We start from the raw sequence: 12,889 nt of genomic DNA on the forward strand, positions 1-12,889 counted from the left end.
CAAACCCTCAGGAGCAGCAGACGGAGAATACAGAGTGCTTTCTGGTTTAATACTTAGTGGTTTTTAATTATGATCTGGATGTAAGTTTGACAGGTAAGAATCTTTATCTAAAAAATGACTTGTCGGTGAATAATAGGGATGATCATATCCCTTGAGGTTTAATGGAGCCCTTACTGTGAAATTCAGTCCAGCTTGTTTCTGTAAAGGTGTAGCTCCAACATGAATGTGTCTGAGGAGACAGAGGACGCGGGCTCTGCCTCTGATGTCACTCCATCTGAGCAACATGACAGTCAGACCAGAGATATGAGGTAAGATTACATTTTCTGTGACTGTTTATGACTGTTCACCATCTCAGAGCTCTAAAATCAACTTGTAACAAACCCACCTGTACCCAGCTGTGTGTCCACGAAGAGTGAACGGTGGATGGCAATTGGGTTCAAGGGTCGAGGCCATTCTGATAAACAAATGTAAGAAATTAAAACATGTCTGTTTGTTATTTACTGATTTGGATTTGAATTAGAGTCAGAAATTCACATAAGTTCAATTCATAACTGAGAGTTTGAATTAATGTCTATGTTGTGTTAAAGCCCACCAAAGCAGGAGAGACAAGATCCACCTTTGCTAGACTATGTGTCCGTGAGGAGTGACCGGTCTAAAAGTGAACCTATTGAGTTCAAGAAAGGAGCACCAATCAATGAGACAAGGTAAGTATTTAAAGCATGAGTATGTTACTGCATTTGACTTGTACTATATCTGATTCAAAGGGGACCTCTTATTATTGTTATTATTAATATTATTATTGTTTACTCTGTTATGGGAGCTGAAAGCAACAGGAATTTTTTTGTGGTAGTGGGATGGGACAGTAGTGAAAATCGACTCTGTGTCACCCTCTAGTTCTGTAGTCTCATTTAACTGCTTGTTAGCAACTGCCTTTTTTAAGACATGTAAATTTCATGTGTGGGGTATCCACCGACATATTTTACATCATAGCACAAAAGTAAAAACTTCTTAAGCTTGTGTTAACTACAGATCTTATTTCAGGCATCTAATGTAACTAAAAGCCCATTCAAAAAACCCATTGACTTGAGGGAACCAAAAGTGGTGAACCACTAACTCATTTACGGGATTTAGGATTCATTCCTGCACCACTCTGTTGCAGCTGGGGAGAATAGTGGTAATTTCTACCATGAAAAATCTCCAATAAAGGCTTCAAAACACACCTGGACATGTTTTAGCAGGAATATGACCCCAAATTGCGGAGAAATGAACACTACAGTATGAACAACCAAGATACTTTCCTGACGTTAGCATGTAGCTACATACAGCAGTGTATTTGCAGCTGGGGAAAGACTGTGTAGCGGCATTTTTTCCTGTTAAATATCATCAATAAAAGCTTCTTAACACAATCAAACATGCTCCAGCAGGAGTATGATCCGCAAACAGGAAGAAATTAACAACACTGGCAACCGAGATTACATCTTTCTCTGGCGCTAGCATGTAGCTTCATGTAGCAGTGTAGGCTACATAATGTAAATGTGCTTGCAGTAGTGTGCCTGGAACAGATGACCATATAAAGAGATCCCTCACAATCTGATGTCGGCAATATACATACATACATACAATACGGGAACTGCCCATTGGTTCGACTGCCCATTGGTTCGACATCCCATTGTTCCGACCATATTAAACTCATTGTTCCGAAGTCCGTTCCGAAATCATCATGATGCCCTGTGGTTAAGGCCTGGTTAGGTTTAGGCACAAAAACCACTTGGTTAGGGTCAGGAAAAGATCATGGTGTGGGTTAAAATGAAAAAGAAAGTCACAAACACATAAGACGTGAGCCTGCTCTGCCTCAAGCCGGTCCAAACACATAAGACGTGAGCCTGCTCTGCCTCAAGCCGGTCGCAGCGCACCATACGCCTGCCGTGAGCCATTCAGCACTGCGGACAGTCAGACTAATGGGATGTCGAACCAATGGGCTGTCGAACCAATGACATGGACCCATACAATACAATAAAACCTTGGAAACAGAGCTGTCAGGACTGTCTGAAGACTTAAGTTTTTGCTCACAGGGCTGGCGTTTACATACATTTATCTCATCATTTAAAGCCATGTTTAACATGAACATCTGATATTGTAAAATTATAGCCTATGACAGATAATGAGGTGAATAACAATAGGTACTCTTTAAGGTGAGTGGAGAGAAATGTTCCCATTCCAGCAGATGAAAGTGAAAACGTCTTTGGGTTAAACTTTTTCTGCACAGTGAAGTCCAAATAGCCAAGTGAAGTAACAGAAAGCAAATCACTTTTTTTTAATGGAGGGGTACTTTAGGATCAGTACATAACTTGTTTGAATGTAAAATGTTTATGTTGTGTCGAAGCCAAGTACAGCAGGAGAGACCAGACTCATCTGGACCCAGCTTTGTGTCCTTCAAGAGTGACAGGTCTTTGGGGGAGTCAATTTATTTTAAGGATGGACACCAGTTTGATAAGCAAATGTAAGAATTTAATATGTGTAAGTTTGTTATTGTGTACCTTTACTGGTTTGAATTAGAGTCCGAAATTCACCAAAGCTCAGTTCATAACTGGGAGTCATAACTGGGAGTTGTGTTTATGTTGGGTTGAAGCTAAGCAAACCAGGAGAAACAAACCCACCTGTACCCAGCTGTGCGTCCATGAGTGATGTCTTCCTACAGAAGTTTTTTATTGTGTGAATTTACTAACCACTAAGAGGTCGAGAGATCTGAGCTCAAGTCAGAATTGTGAAATTCATTGAAGTTGTGGTACCTGACGATGGTCAATCAGCATTCGTCAAGGAAACCACATTGAGAGCATTGTTTGCCTCTTGCAATTCAAAGGCATGCAGTTTAGGCTGACTGGCCTCTGCAAAGGTGGAGATAATAAAAATAATGGATGGATTTGTCACGACAATGAAATGTTGCTATTCATCAGTGCAGGTAGATTGATGGTTGAGGTGTGTGTGTGTGTGTGTGTGTGTGTACTTAATCGCCCTGTGAGGACAAAAATCTGTCCATAGAGTAAAATTATTTGGATCCACCTTGTGCGTGGAGACAAAAGCAGGTCTCCAGAATGTAAACCATTTATTTTAGAGCTCTGAAAAGGTAAACCTTGATATTAAATTAGTGTAGTTTAAAGTGATTTTTCTTTAACAATTGTCAATACAAGTTATCCTTGCCCCGAGCCCTTTAGCTAAGTTCACTGTTGTGGAGTTTGTTTGTGTGAAATGACCTCATGTTTTCTGGATCTACAGGCCTCACTGGATGAGGTCAGAGGTTCCCAGTAATGGGGCAACCAAGAAGCACCAACAAAACCTGGACTCAATTTTTATGGTATGTAAATGTGTGTTCTGAAATTAAATTGTATGCGCTAAATTTGTATGTGCATCAGTGGAAATGAATGCTGTGATTTTTATCTGAATACAATTTTAAACACTTTCAGAGTCAACATTATACAGATGTTGACTGATGTTTCTGTATGCTTCTTGGTTTGGCACTCTTTCAAAGCTGTCATGAGTTTTATCGTCTGGAAAGTCCCACATATTCAAACCTGTTTGTTTACATCGTCAGGCCATGACAGTCACTTCCTGTTGATGCATTAGATGAGCTCCAACAATGTGTTGCACTAACTGGTCTTAACAGCTAAGGCAGTCTTTGTTTGGACTTTAAATTGATTTTACGTTGGTTGTACCAACCACACTAAAGCCTAGTCTTGAATAGATCCACTGCACGTTCATATGAATGCCCAGCAACTGGATACATGGATACGTTGGATACATTGTTATCATTCTCCTGCTGTCTGGCGTATGTGTAGCAAATCATTCATCATTTGCGGAAACGTTTTCATGGGGGATCAGAGAAAATAAAAAGGAAATTTCACAAACATCATGATACAAAAAATGATAGAGCTGTACAGGAGAAGCATGTTGGTGTTTGACTGAAAGCAGCTCGCAAGTGGAGCTCCACAGGAAACATGAGAGGAGAGAAAAAGTAAATAACATTGGCTGCAGCTTACAAACTCGTGGATGGACAGTGTGTTGTTTGTACCACATCAGCACCTGAAAAGAAACAGTTGCAGGTGAGTTTATAATGCTGCTTAATGTGCTGCAGGTGACCAGCCATTTAGCTTGTTATCTTGCTTGATAACTGACATTAGTAGTGCACTTTTTCACTGGTGAGTATTTGTTTGCTCACAGTTCAACATGCCAAGGTGAAGGACAAGATGTGTGTTCATGTTTGTAAGTCAGCTAGATAAAAAGAAGTTTGTGGTTTTTGTATTGTGTGTAAGGCTGCTGATACAGGCTATGGAAACAGCCTAGATTTTGATTTAACTCCTCACTAGGCATAAGATTTAGGCCTACGCACCGTTTTAGCAAGAACAAGTCTTAAGCCTAGATGGTGCAACTGGTGTAATCATTAGGTTGGATTTAAAACACCAAGTTATGACCACCTCAGCTGAAGACCAGGCATGAGCCCTGTTGGTGCAACAGGCCCCAGGTGGTTTATTGCATGTGCAAGTTTGACATGTTTTATAGCAGTAGGTACCTGCTGCAAGTGTCACATGAGGAGGCAGGTGTTCCTGCAGTAACAATTTTTGGCGACTGAAGCATCAGAAGCCAGCTGTGTCTTTCAGCAGAGGCAGATAGACATGAGATATAATTCATGTCTCTTGTTCTGGGTACCTTGGGTGTTTTGAAAGGTGCCTTTTTAAATAAAATGTGTTATTATTTATTATCTAATTATTGGAGTTCTTTGTTTTCAACATTGTAAGAACATTTTTAAATGATACACTTTACTCTTGTAGCTTCTTGAAGAGAGCATTGTGACATTTGTGAGAAACGAGCTGAAGAAGTTCAAGAAAGTTCTGGATTCACAAGAGCCAGAGTCCTTAGAGAGGCTGAGTGAGGATGATGACATCTTTGCTGGTGAAGAGGAAGAGCAGAGAAAAAGCAACAGAGAGGCATTTCTGAAGCTCACACTGAACTTCCTGAGGAACATGAAGCACGACCAGCTGGCCGACTCTTTGCAGAACAGTAAGACACTTTTGAGAATAACAAACCACTCCCGTAAATATGGAATTTTTCTTTTAGATCTATGAATCCTAAATTTGAACAAACTTTACAGTAATCTAACTTTAAATTGTCTGTATAATATGCTCAAATGTGAAGTTGTTAATGTGGGATTGGATTCCTGAATAAAGTAGTCATTATTATCTAATCATTATTTTAAATTAGAGGTAAATTGTGATTTGCAGAACCAGACCACTGAGAAATGTACACATCAAAAGGTGTCTCATTTCATAAATGTACCGCAACAATCATTGACTGAAGTTGCCTGTTGTTTCCTCAGAAACTTGTGCTGCAATTTGCCAACATAAACTGAAGTCTAAACTGAAGGACAAGTTTCAGTGTATATTTGAGGGGATTGCCAAAGCAGGAAACCCAACACATCTGAATCGGATCTTCACAGAGCTCTACATCACAGAGGGAGAATGTAGAGAGGTCAATGATCAACATGAGGTTAGACAGATAGAGGCAGCATCCCGAAAACTGGCAAGTTCAGAAACAACAATCGGATGTGAGGATATATTCAAATGTTTACCTGGAAGAGGTGAACCAGTCAGAACTCTTGTGACAACAGGAGTGGCTGGTATCGGGAAAACAGTGTTAACGCAGAAGTACATCTTGGACTGGGCTGAAGGCAAAGCCAACCAGGACATACAGTTCATGTTTCCATTCACTCTCCGAGAGCTCAATTTGCTGAAATCAAAAAACTACAGCTTGGTGCAACTTGTTCATGACTTCTTTACTGAAACCAAAGAAGCGGGAATCTGCAGCTTTGAAGAGTTCCAGGTTGTGTTCATCTTTGATGGTCTGGATGAGTGTCGACTTCCTCTGGACTTCCGCAACAATGAGATCCTGACTGACGTTACAGAGTCGACTTCAGTTGAAGTGCTACTGACAAACCTCATTAGAGGTAAACTTCTTCCGTCTGCTCGCCTCTGGATAACTACACGACCTGCAGCGGCCAATCAGATTCCTCCTGAGTGCATTGACATGGTGACAGAGGTCAGAGGGTTCACTGACCCACAGAAGGAGGAGTACTTCAGGAAGAGATTCAGAGATGATAAGCAGGCCAGCACAATTGTCTCCCACATCGAAGCATCACGAAGCCTCCACATCATGTGTCACATCCCAGTCTTCTGCTGGATCACTGCGACAGTTCTGGAACATGTTTTGAAAACTAGAGAGAGAGCAGAGCTGCCCATGACCCTGACTGAGATGTATATCCACTTCCTGGTGGTTCAGATCAAACAAGGGAATGTGAAGTATCACAGCAGTGCAGCGACAGATCCAGTCTGGACCACAGAGACCACAAAGACCATTCTCACTCTAGGAAAACTGGCTTTTGAGCAGCTGGAGAAAGGAAATCTGATTTTCTATGAAGCAGACCTGAAAGAGTGTGGCATTGACATAAAAGCTGCCTCACTCTACTCAGGACTATTCACAGAGATCATCAAAGATGAGCATGGGCTGAACCAGGACAAAGTGTTCTGCTTTGTCCATCTGACTGTCCAGGAGTTCCTGGCTGCTCTCTATGTCTTCCTGACATTCATCAACACTGGCATCGATCTACTAAGAAGAAGAGGGCGGTTCACTTCAGTTCATGCTTTGCCATTAAAACATGAATTCAAACACCTCTACCAGAATGCAGTGGACAAATCTTTGCAGAGTCCAAATGGACATCTGGACTTGTTTGTCCGCTTCCTCCTGGGCCTTTCACTGGAGACCAACCAGACTCTCCTTCGAGGACTGCTGAGAAAGAGAGGAAGTAAACAAAATGTCAGAGAGATGCTACTACAGGACATCAAGAAGAAGATCAGGGACAACCCTTCACCAGAGAGAAGCATCAATCTGTTCCACTGTCTGAATGAGCTGAATGACCATTCTCTAGTGGAAGAGATCCAACAGCACCTGAGATCAGGAAGTTTATTTGGGAAAAAACTTTCTCCTTCTCAGTGGTCAGCGCTCGTCTTCATCTTACTGTCATCACAAAAAGACCTAGATGTGCTTGACTTGAGGAAGTTCTCTGCTTCAGAGGAGGCTTTTCTGAGGCTGCTGCCGGTGATCAAAGCATCCAAAACAGCTCTGTAGGTGTACACATACATGGAAGCATAAAATGTGTTAGATGTGGTAATTTCTATGGCAAAGAGCAAGGGAAGACTTTACTCTCAAACTTTTTTCTTCTTCAGGTTGAGTGCCTGTAACCTCTCATCCAGAAGCTGTGAAGCTCTGGCCTCCATTTTCTGTTCCAAGAACTGTAGTCTGAGAGAGCTGGACCTGAGTAACAATGAACTGCAGGATACAGGAGTAATGCTGCTCTCAGCTGGACTTAAGAATCCACACTGTAGATTGGAGATTCTCCGGTTAGTATTTCTTAAACAAAAAAAAAAAAAAACAAAAAAAAAAAAAAGGTTACTATTTAAATACGTTAATGTCCATTTGTAGTCTTTCAATTTACAGGATGCATCATTAAAGTTATCTGACCTCTTTAGAGTTCTGTTCTCTGTTTGTCTTTGTTCTTCTAAAAACTGTCATTGTCAGAAGTGAGCTAAAGGTGAACCTCTCAATTTAACAGTTATTTCAGAAAAATGATTGATTAATGAGGGTGTACTTTGTGTATGTGTTTGCAGAATGTCAGATTGTCTGATCACAGAGAAAGGCTGTGCTTTTCTGGCTTTAGCTCTGAAGTCCAACCCCTCCCACCTGAGAGAGCTGGACCTGAGCTTTAACCATCCAGAAGACTCAGGAATAAAGCTTCTGTCTGCTGGACGGGATGATCCGCACTGGAAACTGGAAACTCTCAAGTAGTAGATTATATAATTGTACAGATACAGTTGTAAAGTTTTCTGTGGGCATGTGTCCATTTGACTTTCTGTGTCATTCACAAGTCTGTACCTCTTCCATAGGACTGATCACTGTGGAAAATGTCGACTGTACTCAGCACCTCTCAGATGTAAGTTAAACTTTTCTAGTGTCACTGATCTGATTCATCCTCATGTAAAAAGGTTAAGCATTAATGGGATACTTTGCTGATATTTAGCCACCTTTATATCATATCAATGTGGGTAGTGTGTGTAAATGAACTATGGTTAACATCCCTCCATTTTACTCATGCCCAAATTACCCTGCTCCGCTCCCAGCAAAAATTGCACCATCTAGCACATTTTTGATGGCTCTCAGGCTGTTGCATGGATGTATAAAGAAACCTAGCTACAGCATTGAAGGCAGAACCCCGTTCATTCCTATATTCCATGCCTAAATGATAGACCAGAACTTGAATGGGGATACAATTATTTAATCATTCAGCTATCTAGACTTCCCAAGTGTTGTCAGGCCAAACTGATTAGATCTTCATAGTAAAACAAATCATTTCGTAGAGGTTGTGCTGCTCCTAAAAACTTAATCCACTGATTTACAGATGTCTCTCTTGCCATGAAAGTCAATATGAAAATGCCATTTGGGCCTCAGGGTGTCACGTGATGGTGTAATTGCATTGTTTGGCCACTACAAAAATTAACGTCAAATCCGAAGTCAAACCATGGGGCCTGGAATGTCATCGGTCAAACTACAGACTGTACTTTCCCATTTTTGCATGCCTGCCACCATGGACACAATAAATGTATAAGCAGAACAAGAAAGAAACTCGTCTATCTCACTCTCTCTCAAATTCAGACCGAACTTCAATCAAACTGTGAATCTAAACCATGCTGATTAACTATAAACCAAGATTCTGTTACTACCTACTTTTTTGCGTAAAATGTCTTCAGAAACATTTTAGTGTACCGTTTGGTTGTAATACAAAAATTTGTGAACTGGAAGTGGGCACCATTCAGGTCCCTGTACTTTGAAAAAAGAAGATTCCCTTACTGCGTTGTCTATTTCGTGCCTCAAAGGTTTTCAGAAAAAGATTTCAGTGTGCTGTTTAGCTGTAACTTCAGATTGTTTGTTACCGCCTGCCCCAATATTGTTCTTCTGGAAAAACGTCCAAGCTCGCATTGCATCACCCACCAGCTGGAGGGTTTATTGGTCCTGTGTGGCACTGTGCATTCTGATAGTTGTAGGTTTTCTACCTCTTGAGCAAAAACATTGATATCAATGCTCTGAAGTCCTGCAGTAAAAGTGGCCCATTATTATAACAATTTTAGTCTGATAATAAGACTGAAATGCCATTTAGTTTCACCTCATTCATTTGTTTTGTTTTGTCCTTATTATCTAGTGAGTTATGTGTCTGTCCACCCAACATCATGTTCAGTTAATGTGAAGCTGCAATTGTGGTTAACTTAAGTCAACTGACATTTTTATGTCTTATTTCCTTCATTAGATTTCTGTGAGCTTTCACTGGACCCAAACACAGCAGACAGAAACCTCTTACTGTCTGACGACAACAGACGAGTAATGGTGGTGAAGGAGAAGCAACCGTACCCTGATCATCCAGAGAGATTTGACAGCTGGAAACAGCTGCTGTGTCGCGAAGGTCTGACTGGGCGCTGTTACTGGGAGGTCCAGTGGAAAGGAAGGGTTCATATAGGAGTGACATACAGAGGAATCAAGAGGACAGGAGACAGCGATGACTGCTGTATTGGATGGAACGATCAGTCCTGGAGTCTCTTCTGCAGCAGTCAGAGTTACACTCCGTGGCACAATAACAAACCAGTGGACATCGATACACACCCACCCTCTGAGTCCAACAGAGTAGCAGTGTATCTGGACTGGCCTGCTGGCACTGTGTCTTTCTACTGTCTCCCCTCCATTGTCTCTTCGCTCAAACAGATCCACCTCCACACCTTCCACTCCACATTCACTGAACCCCTCTACCCCGCGTTTGGGTTTGGGCGAATGCGTGAGTTTGAGACTGACTCGAGATTTTTACAATCCTCAGTTCATCTGTCACAGGTTGAGGGATAAATGTTTCCCCTTGTGTAGAACGGTGGTTTTCAAACTGGCGTGTGTTAGGGACAGTACCTATGTGGAAATATTTACTGTAAGAGCCAAGGCTATAGCCATGGAGTCAAACCTGCAGACCCTGCTGGAGGGTCATCATGTTTTCAGGTTGGTTAAGAACACCTTGAGGGAATTTATTTAAATTTTGCACAAACCTCCATTTGTAATCAAAGATTAACTGAACAGATTTTTTAGTCAGGGGCAAGGTCACAGTGGCCTTGTCATTCTCATTCTCGTGAAAGCAATACCTCGAGAAACCTTGAGGGAATTCCTTCAAATCTGGCACAAATGTTGACTTGGACTCAAGGATGAACTAATTAGAATTTAGTGGTCAAAGGTAAAGGTATAATTACCGCTAAAGTAAGAGCAAGAGATGGATAGTGTTGTCACTGTAAATCAGGGGTGTCAAACTCATTTTAGTTTATGGGCCACCAATTTTATCTTGAGTGGGCCAGACCAGCAAAACTACTGTAAAATAACATATAGATAACACCAGCTACAATAATTTCCCTTTCTTTTGTTGTAAAGAAGTACAAGGACATTCTGAAAATATCCTTTTACAACAAAATGATAAAACAGTTTTTCCACATTCAGTCAGTCTACTCTTCACTGTCATTACATGTGTATTTTTACATATATTTCCACCCCTGTGTAGAAATGCTGGCATCAACACACCAAACTAAAGTGGAAGCTACTGAAGCTGCTGATTGACAATACTGTATTCTGGTCATGGTGGAGAAGCCTCTGAAGCTGCATTTTACATGAAGGCCACTTACTATTGAACTTGCTCCTGAAACCTGCCACCTTTTAGCCTTCACAAGTGCATCAATATTAGATGTGCAAAGACATCCAGCGGGCCAGGTTTGACCCTTTGGCAGGCCAGTTCTGGTCCATGGGCCATATGCAAATGCCATATGTAAATATAAATAGAGCTCAAAGAAATGTTTATCAATTTATCTCAACACAGACTAACAGACCTGAGCCAGTCAAAACACCTGAAGTCAAATAGTATAACGAAATGGCTTTTTGTAGATAGCTAAAACTTGCTGTCCCACACTGAAATGCCATTGAAAACCAATGCTGCAATGGCAAGTAAACACAAGAGACATCTTTAGACACAACAAAACTCTTGAGCAAAGAGTGAGTAGAAACTGCAGTTTGGAAGTACCTCAGTTTTGGGGCCACAGGTCTGTATATTTTCCGGCACAGCGGGGGAAAACAAAAGCATATCAAGATAACATTTATACCTTTATCTTGTAAATAGTAAAACTTGCTCCTTGGCTATAATTCTTACCATAAGAATTAACTCCAAAAACCTTAAACAAACCTTCAACATGAACAAACAAACATACTGAAATCAGATTGTTTAGCAAAAGCTACTTAACTTGATTTGTCTTCTGTGGAGAGGGGAAACTAGCCGTCTACAGGAAAACTCAAGAGACATCTCAACAATAAAGTAGTGCATGGTGTCATGCGTTGTTTTGATAACCTGAACTGTAACCTCATTTTCTATCAATACATTTGACCATTAACAGTGACTATTGGCATACTTATTTTTTCTTTAATTTTTAGTTTAAAGGGGCTGAATGTGAAATTCACAGTGTATGAACTGTCTGGACACTGGGGGTGGCACTGACACTGGAGTCTGTGGCTAACAGCCAATGGTGCTAATTTAACAGAGCTAAACAACACCAGCAGTGCTGACAAAGCTAACGGTGTTAACCAGGGAGGAACCAGTAGGTGGGCGCTGTGCTTCCACAACAGCGGCTTTCTGATAGCAGTGTAAATCACCATGTGAGCGCAGTGCAAAGTGGCAGTGATAAGCTTGCCAGTGGGATACAGACATGCACTAACATGCATGTACAGCCGGTCCATCTTACCACAACAATCTACAGAGAAACTCAGATTACAGCACACACAGAGGGCGCATCATTCTGCCATTAATCCACTATATCTTTACATGGCAAAAAGTGGTTTCCAGCTATATTCATCCTCTGAATGTTGCAAACAAAACATTTTACTTAAATCTGCACAGCAACATAGTGAAAAACTGCTGGCTGAGTGATTAAATATAGGATTTTATTATCTATCATCATACTGAGATTGGTTTATATGCGTTTGAGATTTTTATTTCTAATTTAACTTATTCTTAAATAGTGTAAAATACATTTAATTCTTTTAATTTCTTTCTTATTCTGTATCTGTATTATGTGTTCATGGGCTTTGTGTTTTATCGTTTGTGTTCACTGCTGCACATCCCCTTTGGTAACAGATAATGGGATTGATTGACTGACTGGTTGATTGATTGATTGATTCATTGATTCATTCATTCAGAAATATATATTTGGCACAGTTTCCTGATACTGATAAAAAACATGGCTGTGTTGCTTTGTGATTTTTTTTATGTGATGGCAGAAATGTATGTAGAATATTTACAATCACTTAAAGTTGTATTTTATGTTGTCTTTGTTTTTGTTGTTTTTTATCAGAAATGTCAATACATGAATTTACCAAAAACAGTAATGGTCTTATTTGCTATGACATGATTTTAATGACTCGCATGCATGGGAATTTCATTTGAAAATAATATGAATGAAAGATTCAACCAGACAGAATCATTTTGTTATTAGTCACATTTAATTTATACGCAAAAGCCTTTCATCTCAAAGGCTCAGCTCAGTCTAATTGTTCTGCTCTGTTCAGGGTTTTTTTTTCATAACAATCTGTGTTTGTAGATATTCACTTTAATGTGCCCAAAATCATTGTAATAGTTCAGTATAAATACTTTTATTGAGTAATTTTTCCCTACAACTATTGCCAGGTGCAATACCCATTAAGGTCAGTAGAGAGCAGGGCAGGCTTGGTT

At 40.5% G+C, this 12,889-nt stretch overlaps 1 protein-coding gene across 1 annotated transcript; it reads left to right on the forward strand.

Moving 5' to 3' along the window:
* On the forward strand, positions 1-12,529 carry LOC126395718 (protein NLRC3-like). The gene is made up of 12 exons (XM_050053384.1): positions 1-93; positions 207-308; positions 396-467; positions 588-704; positions 2,384-2,500; positions 3,274-3,352; positions 4,824-5,052; positions 5,369-7,169; positions 7,272-7,445; positions 7,713-7,886; positions 7,989-8,035; positions 9,404-12,529. The coding sequence occupies exons 2-12, from the start codon at positions 220-222 to the stop codon at positions 9,985-9,987; spliced, it is 3,483 nt and encodes a 1,160-aa protein (XP_049909341.1). The 5' UTR covers positions 1-93; positions 207-219; the 3' UTR covers positions 9,988-12,529.
* The last annotated feature ends 360 nt before the right edge of the window (positions 12,530-12,889 follow it).

This window comes from Epinephelus moara, chromosome 1 (assembly GCF_006386435.1).
Source record: "Epinephelus moara isolate mb chromosome 1, YSFRI_EMoa_1.0, whole genome shotgun sequence".
Taxonomy (NCBI): domain Eukaryota; kingdom Metazoa; phylum Chordata; class Actinopteri; order Perciformes; family Serranidae; genus Epinephelus; species Epinephelus moara.

Excerpts from the sequence above, each read along its gene's own strand:
- LOC126395718 (XM_050053384.1), top strand. The coding sequence starts at position 220 with ATGAATGTGTCTGAGGAGACAGAGGACGCGGGCTCTGCCTCTGATGTC. Across the intron at positions 2,501-3,273 it reads CACCAGTTTGATAAGCAAAT|GCCTCACTGGATGAGGTCAG; the intron begins GTAAGAATTTAA and ends CTGGATCTACAG. Across the intron at positions 5,053-5,368 it reads GGCCGACTCTTTGCAGAACA|AAACTTGTGCTGCAATTTGC; the intron begins GTAAGACACTTT and ends TTGTTTCCTCAG.